The following is a 16,560-nucleotide window of genomic DNA, read 5'->3' on the forward strand; positions in this document are numbered from 1 at the left end:
TTTTTTTGAAAGTTTTGTTTGTTAAATGGATGTGACTCTTAATGGTCTTCCCGTGTTCTGCTACTTTTGCCTATTGCCCCTCTGTGCAGTGCACTGCCCTCTACCACTTGCTTAGCTTATGTGGTGGGAGCTCTCACAGCATGATGATTATTTTATTTTATTTATCTTTAAAAATGTTTTTTAATTGAACTATAGTCAATTACAATGTGTCAGTCTCTGGTGTACAGCATAATGTCCCAGCCATAAATATACATACATATATTCATTTTCATATTCTTTTTCATTAAAGTTTATTACAAGATAGTAAATATAGTTTCCTATGCTATACAGAAGAAATTTGGTTTTTTATCTCTTTTTATATATAGTAGTTAATATTTGCAAATCTCGAACTCCCAAATTTATCCCTTCCCACCCACTTTCCCTCCGGTAACCAGAAAATTGTTTACTATGTCTGCAAGTCTGTTTCTGTTTTGTAGATGAGTTCACTAGTGTCTTCTTTTTTCTTTTTTTAGATTCCACATATGAGTGACATCATAAGGTACTTTTCTTTCTCTTTCTGGCTTACTTCACTTAGAATGACAATCTCCAGGGCCATCCATGTTGCTGCAAATGGCATTGTTTTATTTTTTACGGCCAAGTATTATTCCATTGTAGAAATATACCACAGTGTTTTTATCCAGTCCTCTATGGACACTTTGCTTGTTTCCATGTCTTGGCTATTGTAAATAGCGCTGCTATGAACATTGGGGTGCTTGTATCTTTTTGAATTAGCGTTCCCTCCAGGTATATGCCCAGGAGTAGGATTGCTGGATCATATGGTAAGTCTGTTTTTATTTTTTTGAGGAATCTCTATATTGTTTTCCATAATGGATGCACCAAACTACATTCCCACCACCAGTGTAGTAGGTTCCCTTTCTCCACACCCTCTCCGGCACTTACTGTTTGTGCACTTTGAATGATGGCCATTCTGACTGGTGTGATATATTGATTTGGGATGCTTCTTATTTTAGATAGAGACTTAGCAAGAATCACTAAATGAAATTCCTGTTTGATTCCCACAATGACTAATTCTTACAAGTTTATGGTGATACAGTTTGGGTATTTTATTTAGAATATAGTTTTTTTTAATGGTAGTATCGTTGTAAAACCTCCAGTAATTATGTGACCCAAACACTTTTTTTTTCTTTTGTTCTGTTTGCCAGTTTGTTTTTGAATCTTAAATCATTTTATGGAAAACATAAAATTCAGAACTTTATTGCTAAAATAAATTGGAATTCAATAACAAATCTGTATACCAAGCACTATGGTGGGCATGATGGGGATATAAAGATAATTAAACAGATCTTTATTTTGGAAGCTTCATTATTCACAAACAAACATTTAACCTCTCATTAGCATTAATCATTTCTATCTTGAATAAACCAATTATAGAAGTTATGAAATTTAACAATCCATAAGTAGGATTCAGAATGAATCGTTTTCAATTCTAACCCATTAATTGATAAAAGAAAAGTACATCAACTGTTAAATTGTATTAAGCAATATTGATAGTATAAAATTTTAAATGGCTAGTCTTGGACATTTGAACACTAACAATTTTTCTTTGTGAATGGGTAAAAATTTTTCTAGCACTTCAAATTGTCTTAAGTATAAGTATAGCAGGACCAAGTCTATGAGAGGTAGAGGGAGAAAGGTGTAAGGAAAATTGCTATAGAAAATTGCCCTGTTAAAATTCATGCAACTTAATAAAAACAACAACAAGAAACAACCCAATCGAAAAATGAGTAGAAGACCTAAACAAGCAATTCTCCCATGAAGACATACGAGTGGCTAATAGGCACATGAAAAAATGTTCAATATCGCTAATTGTCAGAGAAATGCAAATCAAAACTACAATGAGGTATCACCTCACACCAGTCAGAATGGCCATCATTAAAAAGTTCACAAACAATAAATGCTGGAGAGAGTGTGGAGAAAAGGGAACCCTCCTACACTGTTGGAGGGAATGTAGTTTGGTGCAGTCTTTATGAAAACAGTATAGAGATTCCTCAAAAAGCTAAAAATAGACTTACCATATGATCCTGCAATCCTACTCCTGGGCATATATCTGGAGGGAATTCTGATTTGAAAAGATACATGCACCCTAATGTTCATAACACAATTTATAATAGCCAAGACATGGAAACAACCTAAATGTCCATTGACAGAGGACTGAATAAAGAAGTTGTATGTTTATGCAATGGAATACTACTCAGCTATAAAAAAAAAAGAGTAAAATAATGCCATTTGCAGCAACATGGATGGCCCTGGAGATTGTCATTCTAAGTGAAGTAAGCCAGAAAGAGAAAGAAAGATACTATATGATATCACACATATGTGAAATCTTAAAAAAAAAAAAGAAACAAAAACACACAAATGAACCTATTTATAAAACAAACAGACTCACAGACATAGAAAACAAAATTATGGTTACCAATGGGTAAAGGGTATGGGTGGGAAGGGACAAAGTGGGAGTTGCAGATACAAACTACTATATATAAAATAGATAAACAGGTTTATGCTGTATAGCACAGGGAACTATATTCAATATCTTGTAGTAACCTATAATGAAAATGAATATGAAAAGAAATATATGTATGTATATATGACTGAAACCCAGAAATTGACACAACATTGTAATCTGACTACTTCAATAAAAATTTTTTTAAATTAAAAATTGCCCTGTTAAGATTTCTATACACCACATCAAATTGTACTTAAAAAATTGTATATTCTTTCTTATTTGTCAGTAAAAATTTTAAAAGAAAGGTAATGAAGGGGACTAAAATAAAAGGAAAAGCCATGTACTAAATGAAAAGAACATTTCTACTGTCCTTTGGGGGAAACCACTGAATTCTTTGGTTCACTTATAGATGCTTGCTGCATCACTGAAAAATTTGAAGGTAGTGGGGGTGTTTTGTGAGATTTTTCCAAGCAGGAAAAGTGACATTGTAGCACCATACTGAAGAATTTGCTAAAAATTTAGAGTGATGAGACTGTCATGAGTATTGAGTGAAATGTTATTTTAAAAGATGGATTTTTGTGAATGAAACAGTTTTATTAATTCAATTTTTTTTATGTTTTACAGAATATATTCTAAATTCCATCAAAAAAGAATGGAAGAACTAACTGAAGTTGGTCTGCAGAACTTTTTCAAACTTTTTTTGCTGTTAGCAGCTGTGGCAGAGGTGGAAGATGTAGCAAGTCATGTTTTAGGCCTCCTAAATTTCCTCAAGCCTACCTTTATAACATCGCCTCTCATTTGGAAGGGTCAGATGGCCTTCCTCTTGATGTATACCCAGAAAAATCTGGACATTGGTGTTTTGGCTGAGAAATTTTCAGGTGCTTTCCGGGAGAAAGCAAAGGAGTTCTTAGTATCTAAGAATGATGAAATGGGACAAAGACATACTCTCTGGACGCTTCTTTCCATATATATTGATGGTGTTCAAGAAGTGTTCGAGACTACCCATTGCTTACATCCTTCCCATGAAAAACTGCTTAATGATGGGTTTAGTATGCTTCTGCGAGCTTGTCAAGAATCTGAACTTAGGACAGTATTGAGCTTTCTACAAGCTGTTCTGGCCAGAATCAGGTATGTTTTCTAATAATGTGCTAATTTATTCATTTGTTTTATATCATCACCTATGTTGATTCTATATTAAAGTTTTGCTTTTGACCTACTAATGCAATTCAGATGTAGAGAGAGGAGTTAGAGGAGTTTACTGCAATGTAACATAAATCAGTAGCTTTCAATCTGTCCTTTCAAAAAGTGCTTCTTCCAAAAAAAAACTTATGTCCAAACACATAAAACTAAACTAAACTAGGAGTAGCTCTGGTGCAGGACAATAGCTATGCCTCTTGGCTCCTTTCCTTTCTCCACCTCTCCTAAAAGAGTATTTTTATCCAGAGGTGTATTTCAGATATTCTAAGTAAGACTACGAATTGGCTTTCATTGAAACAGGCAATTTTGTGCCTATAAGGAGATTTTGGTCACATTGTACCATTAAAAAAAAAAAATAAGTTTCTTTAAATATTTTGCTGCAGAATTGTAGCCTCAAAGGCAAGAAATACTCCCAGCTAAAACAGTTTATTCTCAGATTAAGATAGGATTGTTCTATTTATAACACCAATCATCTATACAAAACTTACTGTTTTCAGAGCCATTAAATTATGCAGATACACTTGCACCCAAATAATAATGGATAAGAACAGTGGTTATGACATTTATTGCCCTTTTCACATAACAGTTTTACCTTTGAAGTACATGTTCTTAAAGAGTTAGATACTGCCACTTTGTGTAGTCACGTCACTGAAAAATGTGTAAAAGTTATTTATGGAAATATAATTTTATTTGAAATTGTGTCTGAAGTCAATGAAGAGACTGCTTCTCTCTATTTAACTGTACTTTACAAAAGTAGCATCTGTTTTTCAAAGGTACTAAACTTGGCAGAATTTCTGAGTTTTGGACATATAGTCATTTATCACTAATTTATTTAATTTCTTTCAGTTGGGCTATGTGTTCATACAGATTAATCCTCAGGTTCTCACTCCTCATTAGGTTTTATGTTGTTTTTATTCTTCTGCTCTTATCAGTTTAAATTCTAGAGGTTTAGCCAGATTCTTGACCAGATAATCATCTCTTGTCCCCTAGTGTAAGCTGTATCAAATTTTTAGATGGATGGATGGATGGCTAGATGGATAAATAATGAATAACCAACTTCATTAGAAGAAGCTTTTACTGATTCTGGATCTTCTCCACGAGGTGCATTTGTTTGTTCTTGGTCTAGTTGAGTTTATTAGCAGATGTTATGCTCTTCCAAGTGCCAAATTCTTTTTGTTTGTTCAGTTTTTAAGTGAGTGGTAAATAGTATTTTCCTGTGTTTCCTGGGCAAAATTACAAATTTCCACATTTCTGGTACCAGTTTTGGTTTGTTTATGTTTGTCTTAATCTACAAAACAGAAAGGAAGAGGAGGGAGCTGGTCTAAACCATCCTGGGGGTGGTACTAGAGCCTGGGCAAAGAGGTAGAAAATGAAGCAAGAGTAAGGGTATCATGAGAAGGTGCAGTCATGGACACCAAGTGACAGAATCCATGCACCTTTCTACCTTTTCCATTGAAGATGGATAAGTCTTAACAATTATATCGCTTCTTACATAGGTTTGTTTTTTTTTTAAACAAAGTTTCATGTCCTACAAATACTGTTAATTTTTAGTTAGAAATTTGGGGAAATCTTTTTTTGTTGCGAATTTTTTCTTTAAATTGCAGATGGAGTATATTGGCATGGTAAAAACAGTAAAAGGAAAAAAAAAACGAGGTATAAGATGACAAGTGAAAGTTCTTATCCCCACCTTCCTTCCTTTATTCTCTGATTCAGTGGTTCTCACCTAGGGGTGAGTTTGTCCTCCAGGGAACATTTGGCGATGTCTGGAGAAGTTTTGATTGTCATATGAATGAAAGGTGCTAGTGGCATCTAGTAGGTAGGGATCAGGGATACTGCTAAATATCCTACACGGTACAGGACAGTCCACACAACAAAGAATTTCTGGTCCAGCCTCAGTGAAGCTGAAGTTGAAAACATTGCTCTAGTTCTACTCCATTTAAAATGGTTTGTATAGAACCTTCCAGATTTTTTCCCATCCATAGGCTTAAAACACAAAACAGGTGATCTTTGTTCTGCAGCTTCATTTTTTCACTTAATATTTCCTAAACATCTTTTCATGTTACTAAACGGAGACCTATCTAATTCTTTTTGTAGGCTGAGTAGTGTTTCATTATATGAATATACCAAACTTTATTTAGCCAATCCACAAATAATATGAAGTTTATATTATTTACCATTTTGTTATGATAAATAGTTTTATTTAATATCTTTATACATGCATTCTCTGTGAACTTTTGGAGGTTTATATGTAGATTAATTCCTAAGGGTAAATTGGTATATGTGCATTTCAAATGTGGATTATGGATATTACCAGTTCCTTTTAATCGGTCCTATTAATTTAAAAAAAATTTGCACTGGTTTCACTCTCCCTAATAGTGTATAAGAAGGCCTCCTTTCTCATTTTTAGATTAGTGTGTAAAGTATGTTTAGAAAAGATGCATTCCAGAAAAAATTAAACACAGAAGTTTGTTAAAAATGTTAATAGAAACTCGGTAGTAGGGGAATGAAATTTATCTTAAAGGTTGGAAAGACTTTAAAAATGAAAATACAAAGAAAGTAACAAAACAGGAAAGTATTTTTTCTTCATTTACTGACTTCTTTTTGTCTCCAAGCTCCTAATTGAAACTTTTTAGTCATTGTTCAAAAGTAGTAACTAAAAACACAAAAATAATTCTTGTATTCAAAAAAATGTACCCTTTACAAACACTGTCTCATTTATTTCTTTACCAATCTTGTCATCCCAGTTTATAGATGAAGAAATGGTAACATGGAGACTTTTTGTACCTTATCTAAAATAACACAGTTAAGTTTCAGAATCATCACTCCCCAGACTCTCACCCACTATACCATAGCTGCCTTCTTATATTTTCTTTGTAACAGTTGGAAAGTAACTAAACAGAAACTAACTATATCACTATAGTTTTTTATAAATTAGGAAGTAATTAAATGAATGAAATCTGCAAACTGTTTGCAAACCTGAAAGTATTACCACTACTCATATATACTTCTCAGTGCTTTTACCATTTATTTTTGCTGCTCAGAAAAGGGTAGTTGCTTATTGGGGACTTTTGATTATTTTGTTTTTATAATCTTGCAAGTTACGTATTTTTTGTAATGAGTTATTAGTTGGAAAAAAATCAAAAAGAGGTGTGGAGACAAGTAAATCACATTTCATTTACAATAATTTATGTTTGATCTATTCTTAGCACCCTTTCACCCATCTAAATTTCACTTCTTGTAAAATAAAAATCAAATTTTTGCTCCTTAAATTCAACTTAATAGAAGTTCTTTAGCATTAAAGCCAAAGCTGTTTCAGGAGTGTTGGAAAGATATTGCTTATAAGTACCTTGTACACGGTAATGCATCTATTTTAATCCTTATCCTTGGGGGTCACTATTCAAAAGTACAGAGGTACAAATCAAGAAGGCATAATGGAGACTGTCAGTTATAAAAGGTGAGAGTAACTTTACATTAATATTAGGAATTTCTTTTAAACTAGATCTGGTTTGAGTTTGTAATTTGCTGTCATCTGGAGCAGGGGGCAAGGAGTGTGTTGTTGCTCTTCAGGACTAATGAAGAAAAGGACACAAATGGTTATGTTGGTAACATTTAATTCCTTGCACAAATGTTTATATTTCATTTTGTTTTCTACTGTTTGTGTATACAATGATTAAAAACAGTTGCTGTAAGTGAATGTGAGATCATGTATAACTTCTGTTGCCAAAATTATAAATATGTTTTAACAGAAGTATGAGGTCAGTGTGTGGATAAGAATGGTGTAGTAATGTGCAGGTCATTATTAATGCTGTCGTGGTTTAGGCACTGCCATCTTTTATATTTCTGAAGCTTGCACACAGTCCTTCAATGAGGCTGATTGCAGTATATAATAAGAGGGGCTGTAACTTGCATAGTTTTATTTTATTTCTTCAATCTTCAGTACTTCCAAGACAGATATATCAAGATAAACTTGCTTTTACTTTGGAATCTTCGGTGAGGAGAGGATCCCAGAGATCATTCAGGATTGTTTAACTTAAAAAGAGAGAAGGAAGGGAGGCGAGGAGGGGAAACACAAGAAAAGTCCTGTAGGTATTTGATCGTAGAGATGTGTTCCTAATTTCTTAGCCCAAAGTCTGGAACTTCATTGAAGATCTTTTCCTAGGAGTCTTTTAGGTATACTGTAATATTTCTACTATTAGTATTATTAGAAAATTAAAAAATATTTTGGAATAGTTGTTAAAAATTAAAGCATAGACTTTTTTTCTTTTAAGTGAAGAACAGAGCTAAATTCTTTGAATTTTGGTTTAGATAGGGAAGATGGGTTACATAGATTGATGATATTTATTCCTGGCTGCATCCCTGACAAGTGAAAGAATGAAATACTTTACTTTAGCAACCTCTTCTGTTTTCTAATTCAGGTGGGAATAAGGTACCCGTCCTTGCATAAATGTGTGTGTGTGTGTGTGTGTTGAGCTGGGTAATAGTTTTATAACTGTATGACAGAGAAATTACAGATAGGAAGGAACTAAGATCACTGATTAAAGAGAGAAGCGGCTCCCTGTAGGCTGTTAAGAAATAATAACTTCATATGCCACTTTCTGCTAACTGGAGCTGATGGCTCACCAGAGCATTCTTTATTGCTGATTAAGTAGCATTATGAAAATACTGACTTGGTTATGTTAACTAAATGCCTCCGTGTTTAAAACTTCGAATGTCAAATAGTTTTAGCAGTCATCTTTAACATTTCACATTACCTTTCTGGAATCACATTTCTAGCTCTCACTTGGCTGTTATTTGAGGCTAATATAAAAATGGCAGTCTTTCATTTGTGGAGTTAGGTGTAGCCAAAAGCTTTTCTTTAATTATATCCATTCATGCTGCTATAGTTAAGGGTCTGTCAGCATTTCCATTATAAACCTCCATTTCCAGGGTTTATAACACAGCTATGAAAATTAGCTCTGGGCAAATTCTTGACATACAAGGCCTCGTGAGATTCTCCCTCCTCCTAACCCCTCTTTTTCATTTTTACTGAAGTAGGGGTGAGTGATTTCAAAATGCCTTTTGGCATCTGCAAATATCATCTGGAATTTAAAAAGGAACAATAAATTTTCAGGCTTTGTACCTGTTTGTTTTAACACTTAAGGGAGGTTGTGGACTTATGAATTTAAGCCAAATGGGTATTGATCAACTGACATCCTATTTTGTATTAAACAAGAGCCTAGTTTCAAGGAGGTCTAAAGGCAGCTGAAAACTTGTCTAAGATGTTAAATCTGGAGACTAAGAAATAGTTCAAAAGAGATGATTGCCTGTTTTTGATATAATATGTGCTCAAGTACAGCTCCCTAAAGGGTTAAGATTCTTTTTCCTGGCTTCAAAATACAAATACTTCAAATATTCAAAATACTTCAATACTTCAAAATTTTGAAAATACATGTTTTTAAATTCCTTTTCCCATGAACTTGGAAGTTCATCTGTTTGTTATGTATCTTTTTTGACACTTGGGATGGGTGGATGTGTGCATGCATACATGTGCACAGAAGAACTGCATTTATTATTCCCCTCAAATATTTTCTATGTTCAGTAGTTCTAGTTATTTTAACCTTCATTGGTATGATATCATTAATTCTAAACAAAAACAATTTTTTTAATCTTTCCTTTGGTGAGAGACCTGGGGGTTTTCTAGGTAGGAAAAGGAGGTGATATAAAAGGAAGTATTTCTGTGAGACTCTGCTGAATGCCAGATAATTGATATGATTTTTCAGGAAAAATAGAAAAATTACTCTCTGTGGCATGCAAACCTTTTCCTCCTTTTGTTATTGGGTGTTCTATTAGTATGAATGGGTTACACCTTTTTTTTTTTTTTTTTTAATGGAGATATTGGGGATTAAACCCAGTACCTCCTGCATGCTAAGCATGCACTCTACCACTGAGCCATGCCCACTCTCCTGGAATACAGCTTTTAATTACTGAAGAATAGTTCACTACAAAACAACTTTGAAACTAGTATGATTTTTCAAATAATCAAATTATGAGCTATTTATTTGCAAAGTTTGATTACTATATACCAGATTGCCAAAAATAACTGCTGATCTGCTGTTACATCATGTATATGAGCATATGTATACATACACATGTGTATCATATATATGAGCATATGTATGTATATACATATATGTACTACACACATGTTTGTGTATATGTACACACTTGTGAGTACACATATGTACAGACATATGTACACATGTGTTTGTGTATAGTCATGTGGGAACGTATACATACGTGGGTGTATTGTGTATACATATGTAAATCATTTAAACTATATATAGATATATATTTGATGTAGATTTTGATTTGATTTGCTGCATATTTGGGTGCAGTGTTCTAACAGTTTGGAAGAGAGAGCACATGTGTATGCTCCCTGGGAAAATATATTTCCAGCTTTTATTTGAAAAATCAGATAGGTGTGTTGCCCACTAAGAGTGATCCATGTACCAGTTTTGATTCCTTCAGAGAAAGTGAGCATTTCTAAGGGAATGTACTACAAATCTTATTTGGGAATATACAAAATGTAAAGATTTCTTTTCATTAAATATTTCATGTATCTTTCAACTGAGATTTTTACATATATACTATGAATTAGCTTTTTTGTTTATTTATTCTTTACCAGTCTTGAATTTTGCAAAGCATGTTTACTATAGCCCTTTTTTAATATTACATGTATTATAAATTCATGCAGTGATATAAACTACTTACCCTAATAACTTGGAAATGTTTGTGAACTCTTTTTTTTGTATTTTGCTGAAACATAAGTTATCTTTTAATTTTTCATGTATAGGAGTTAATATTTTGGGCCATTTATTAGTCTCCTACTAGATCTATTACATAGGTATAAATTCTCCTTGCATAAGTACAAAGTGATTCTTTTAAAATATTGTAAGGGAAAAAGTTGTGTACCCGAATCTCAGCTTCATTGGGATTTGGGGGACGGGAAAGGTGTTTCAGACTTCAGTAATAAGTAGATCAGAGCTAGAGATGGAATCAGAGAGCATCGTGTAGGAGCATCATATATGGGAAGAGTCACAATTTCAGGCAGTAGGCATTTCCACAACAGCAAGTTGTGCTTTTCACCTCTGCTTCTTAAGGGACCCCAGCAGTATTGAGAGTTCCTACTGCTGCAGCATTGTGTGAAAAACAAGGGCTGTAGTCAATACATCTAAGATCAAACTATCCCTTCTCCATTTACCAACAGTGCAATCTTGGGAAATTACTTAACCTTTCCTAACTTTCAGTTGCATATTTGTAAAATAATCCCTACAGATTTCTGTGAATATCTGCTTAGGTCTCTGCTGTCCATACACACTAGCTATGTGTAACAATTTAAGTTAATGAATAGAAAAGGACAAATTTAATTCCTCTGTCATACTAGTTTCATATCAAGTGTTCAGTAACTATAGTGGCGACTGTAGTGGACAGCAGCAGATCTCCTGGATGGCACTGACTTGGGTGCTGCACCTATCCAGACTATGGGCCGTGGTAATCTCTCAATATCTGCTTGTTTTCATTTACTTTTTCTTCATTTTTATGTGAACAATGGTATCCTTTATTCCAAGGTTCTCTTGAAATACATGTTTGTCCATGTGTCCCCCACTCTTGAATAATCTCACTTTCCTTAAAATTTTTGTAACACTCTCTCTAATGCCCTTTATTGCTTTCTACTTTGTATTGTAGTTTTCTTTTTACAGAGGATACATATTCATTAAACAAATTATTCAGCAAATCCAACTAACATTTATGAGTGCCTACTGTGATAACAGGCATTATTAGAGGCACTTGTTATACATCTGTAACCAGTTAAATGCAGCACATATGGTATGCACTCATGTTATTTATTACATGAATGACAGACTGAGAAAATAGGTACTTAAATAAATGTTTATTGAGACCATCACCTTTTTATCATTTCATATTTTATTATTTCAACCTTTCAGCATTATTTGATAATGATTTATACTTGTCCCCAAATTTTACCTGCTTATCCAGCAATTCTTGCCAATATCTACATGAAACTAGAGAACAGTATCTGAGCAGCGAGGCTCTGGATTTCATGGATTTAATGCATAATCTGAATTTCACTTTTGTGCTTATTGTCTTCTAAGCAGCACTGGGCAGAAGGAACTTTCAGAGGGATGACAGAGGTCCATTCTTCTCAATTAATTGAAAGGTTTTTGTTGTTAGCTGAAAAATGAAACTCATGTTTACTCTAGTTGAAAATTTTTGGACCATTTTTATTATTTTATTTTGCCAATTCCATAGTGAACACCAAACTATTCTCCCACTGAAATAGGGAAACAGGTGGAGTAAGTGGGCCTTTGAGCTTTTACCGTGCTTTTGAAAGTTTCCAGGATTTCTCCACCAAAGCTGGGTCCATAGGAACACTCTGAATCTAAAGGTAGAGATCATCTGTATTTGGATTGATCTGGAAGCAAGGTATTTGGAAGAGGGAACTGAAATAAAGGTGGAGGAAACAATTTAAAGCAGTTCCCTGGAGTGGAAGATTCCATATTGAAAGGGCCTTTTGAGTGACTGCCGCATACTGTAAGAAAATAGACGCACAGCAAGACACGTCTGTGTGAGTTTCAGAAGGCTGGGTACAAAGAAAAGGTACCAACATTTCCACGGACTTCTTAGTCTTACCCACTCTTCTTGCTCGGCTGTTTTTTGGTATTTGCTGTGCCCCTAGTCCTGTAATCCTCAGTTATAATCTAGAGTGGATCTAATATTTAACCATGTCTCCAAAATTATAAAATTAAAGTAAGAGGTGAATAGACCTGTATGTTATATATTTTTTTCAAGGCTATTTTCAATGACTTCTGATTCATTTTTGTTCTCAAAGTTTGAAGTTTCTAAAACCCTGGTTTTTTTTTCTGGGATGAAACTGTAAATTCCACCTCTAATAATTAGGAAGAGGAGGGTCAGAGTGGCAAAAGGATTCTGTGAAACAAATCAGGATGAAGAACATTGGGATAAAAGGACAAGGACAAAAGAGATATACCCTGGAAAGGAAACATTTCATTCTTTTGAAAGTGGATCAGCTCAGGGAATAGAAGTGCCATGATTATTTTCTGTACCAAGCACTGGAATATTTCTCTTTAGCAAAACAATAATAAATCAAAAGACATTGGGGTGAGGCAAAAGCTACTTTTTCCAATCTTGCTTATGTCACTGTGGTTTCTTGTCTGAACCCCATGGTTCACTGTAGGTGTTTAGACCACCCAAATCTTTCAAGCTTTGGATGAAATTCAGCAATAAGTTTATAGGAAGGCATCTCTACTGTGTTCTTTCATGGCACCATACAGGGCTATGTTTCTTAAACCAAAGACAAGTTATAATAAATATATTGAAGACTGGTAAATCCCATTTGTGATGCGTTTGCTTAAGTTAACACTCTTCTAACCATGGGGTGGGTAAGGACACCTGAGACTGTGGACTCAGTGGACTCAACCTTAAGAAACTCAGTAGATAAACTGTCATTGTAGCTTTTGGTTATAAAAGGGAAGGACTCAGAGGAAGCAAGTAATAATTTAAACATTTATGCCCATTAAGTGTAGTACAATAAGCTACTCAATGTGTTTTTTAACGTGATGTGTCGGTAAGGGAAGGAAACCGATCTCTTAATTATCCCATTGTCTTTAGATGAATAAGACCTCAAAAGGCACTATAAGTTGTGGGAAAAGTAGGTTCATTGTAGTTTTTAAATATCCCTAGCTATCCTCACCATCTTCTGGTAATTACCCCAAAGTTATTTTCTTTAAGATGTGTTTCTTAGAAAACATCAGAGTACATTTTTGTTTTATGATATGAATTTACTTTTGCCATCATATGGCCTGTAAGGAACAATTCCTTTCCTTTCTTCATCTACCTTGTGGAGAAGGGTAATTGCTCTGTTTCAAATTTTATTTATATTTTAACAAAATTGGGAACAAATATAAGGAGTGAAACTAGCCTTTGGAACTCTTAATTTCAATTGTTTCTTCTTTACCTTACAAGATACATATTTTTCTCTCTTTAGGATATCTCTTGTCAGATTTAAGGCTTATTTAAAATGAAAAGAAAGCTGGAGCAATTTTCTTTATTCCATCTCAGTCTCCTAAGGCCTATTTCCCCCTGGTGAGCTCATAGCAACAGGGGGGTTTAAGGGAATTCAGCTTTCTGCAAATTAATGTCTCACATCATGAAAATTCAGGACTTTTTTTTTTTTATCTTGAAAAGTAATACAGTGAGTGTGAGTATTATTTCTTGCCAGCGGGTGGAAGATGAATGATTTTGTCACAGTTTTACTGCTTGATGAGCAGTATCCTGAGGGTCAGGCTTAAGTCTGTGTCACTATGCTGCTCATTACTCTTGAGCTAAATAAGGGCTGATTGGATCTAAATTGCCTAGCACATGGGCCACAGATGAGCTCAGTGAGCAGGGGATGACCTGCTATTCAGTCTGGGAGTAACCCCGGTGTGCAAATGCAGCATTAGAACACCGTGGGAGAATGAGAGGCTACCGGCTGCTGCCAGCAAAAGAAATCGAAATGTAAAAACTCTTTGATGCTGTGATGTTAGAATTTGAAATGTAGGAAGTGACAGGTTGATGGTACTTATCAGCTTTGGCTGGATTAGAGAACAGTGTCATCTTGCTTCTATAATGACAGAAGAATGAAGCCAGCAGCTAACTACTGTGGAGAGTAGAGCTGCCGCTGTTGTCACGGCCAGTCGTTGCTGCCTCCTACTGGCAGTTTTCCTGGAAACCAGTAAAGATAACGAAGAAAAGAGCATCTGTAAATTTCCAGGAATTTGGGACTCTTTGGTGATGAAAAGCTGCCAGTGGTAGGATGCAACGGAAAGGGTATTTTAGAGCATACTTGATAGTAAATTGCTTTAAAAATCATCACTATTGGGAAATCGGTTGTTCCCAAATTTTCTAGTTAACCAAGAGTTAATCCATTTTTGAAGTGAAACTACCCGGAGCAAGAAAGCCCAGTATACTCGTCTGGAATAGTGTTCGTTCAGACGGCCTCAGTTGGGTTGTTTGGTCTCTCAGTAATGTATTTTTATAACTAACAGCACTTTGCTAACAACTAATCTTCAAAATCTACCAACAGACTACCAACCACAGTGTTAGCACAGTTTCAAAGATACCTGATAAAAATAAAAAGTGAAAAATGCTTCTAATTATGTAGCTTATGTTGCATAAAGCTCTCTTAGGGAGGGGATGGTATGGAAGGAAAAGAGTTCTCCTGTAAGTCAAATGATTTAAACAAGCCCAAAAAACCCCAGCAAAACCCTATGATATAAGACCTCTTTTGTTTCATTTTATTCCTGCAGTTGTAATTTTAAAATTATCAATACTAGGCTATTATATGTTTGTGATATAAAACTTAGAAAATATAGGCAAGTGTTTTTAAAAAATTACTTATCTCACCATGCTGAAGAGCTGCTATTGATATTTTGTTGTATCCTTCTACACTTTTCCTATTCATACACATTTTTTTAAATGGGGCTTCATACTGTTTAGTGGCCTCCTTTTACACTTAATATATCATCAGTGACATCTGAAACATTATTTTTGGTGGCTTCATAATATTCCATTGTGTGGATATACCATAATTTACTTGACCATTTCTTATTGGTAAAAGGTTACACTGTTTTGAATTTTTCACCATGAGATACAAAGCTGTAATGAATGTCTTTATGTGTTTCTTGGCAGGCTTCATGAGTACTGTACAAATTGTACACCACACAAATCTAAAGGTGCCATTCACAACATTATAAATGAGACTTCAATCTTCATGGACAAGACATGTTTGATTATATACAGAAGATATTTCTTAAATGATTTGGTTTAAAATACAGAGCCTTAGATTTAATTTTTTTTTTAAAGTGGGAGCCATGATTTAAAAACATTCAGTTTATATATACACATATATACATAATTATATATAACCTACAGAAGCAAATTTTTAACTAGTGGTAGAAAACTGTAGATCAGAAAAATTGAGATTTTGTTCCCTTTAAAACAAAACTATTGTTCTGTATGTTGAAAACGTAGAGGTAGAAAGCTCCTAGTTTGGGGTAAAAGTGTTAACTTTCACCTCCCAGAATTTAAGAAAAGAATTTTCTTGCATTTGTCAAAATACATTCTCTACTGTTTTCTTTAAGCCTTGTTTTTCCTTCTATTAATATCAAATATAAAATAAAAATTTCAATATAACTTCTAAAGCTGGAAGGCTCTAGAGAGATAATTTTTAATGCCTCTCTTTTTTATTTTTATATTATCAAACTTCATGTGTTCTATAAAGAATGTAAATAATACAAAATTGTATGCTGCAGAAAACACAAATCATTCCCCTCCTAAACCTTCCTCCTACAAAAGGAACCACTATTAACTCCGGAGAATGTTCTTCTAAACTGCTCTTGCTTTTCCTTTTACCCACACTGCCTCTTTTACCACCTCTTATTTTAAGTGGGAAAAATGGGATCAGACCTTGGAAACTTCTACCTTTAGTTTTTCAGTGAAAGAGATATCAATGACATCTCTCTGTGCACACACATTGTGTAGGCTGCATAGTATCTTGTGTAGAAAACCTTAATTTATTTAACCCCAGTAAATATTTGGGAGCTATACATGATTTTAAGTTGGCTTGGCTCTTGTTCCTATTTGATTTTCCAAGATCCTGGTTGAAAATTTGGGTTGCTCTGTTTATTTAATCAGGATAGTAGTTGTAGTTCAATTTTGTGAGTTAGTAATATATCCAGCATCAAACCAGCAGAGCACATTTCCACTTCAGTCATTCAATATGTGTGAATCATATATAG

The 16,560-nt window shown here is 34.2% G+C and overlaps 1 protein-coding gene across 2 annotated transcripts in view; it reads left to right on the forward strand.

Moving 5' to 3' along the window:
* Positions 1 to 16,560, forward strand: part of MMS22L (MMS22 like, DNA repair protein) — a 107,501-nt gene that overhangs the window by 38,672 nt on the left and 52,269 nt on the right. For both annotated transcript variants that reach the window (XM_006187233.3, XM_032484420.1), the window contains one exon: positions 3,128 to 3,631. In XM_006187233.3, coding sequence (XP_006187295.1) covers positions 3,128 to 3,631 — 504 coding nt within the window. The remainder of the gene's footprint in view (positions 1 to 3,127; positions 3,632 to 16,560) is intronic.

The sequence above is a fragment of the Camelus ferus genome, chromosome 8 (assembly GCF_009834535.1).
Source record: "Camelus ferus isolate YT-003-E chromosome 8, BCGSAC_Cfer_1.0, whole genome shotgun sequence".
Lineage (NCBI taxonomy): Eukaryota > Metazoa > Chordata > Mammalia > Artiodactyla > Camelidae > Camelus > Camelus ferus.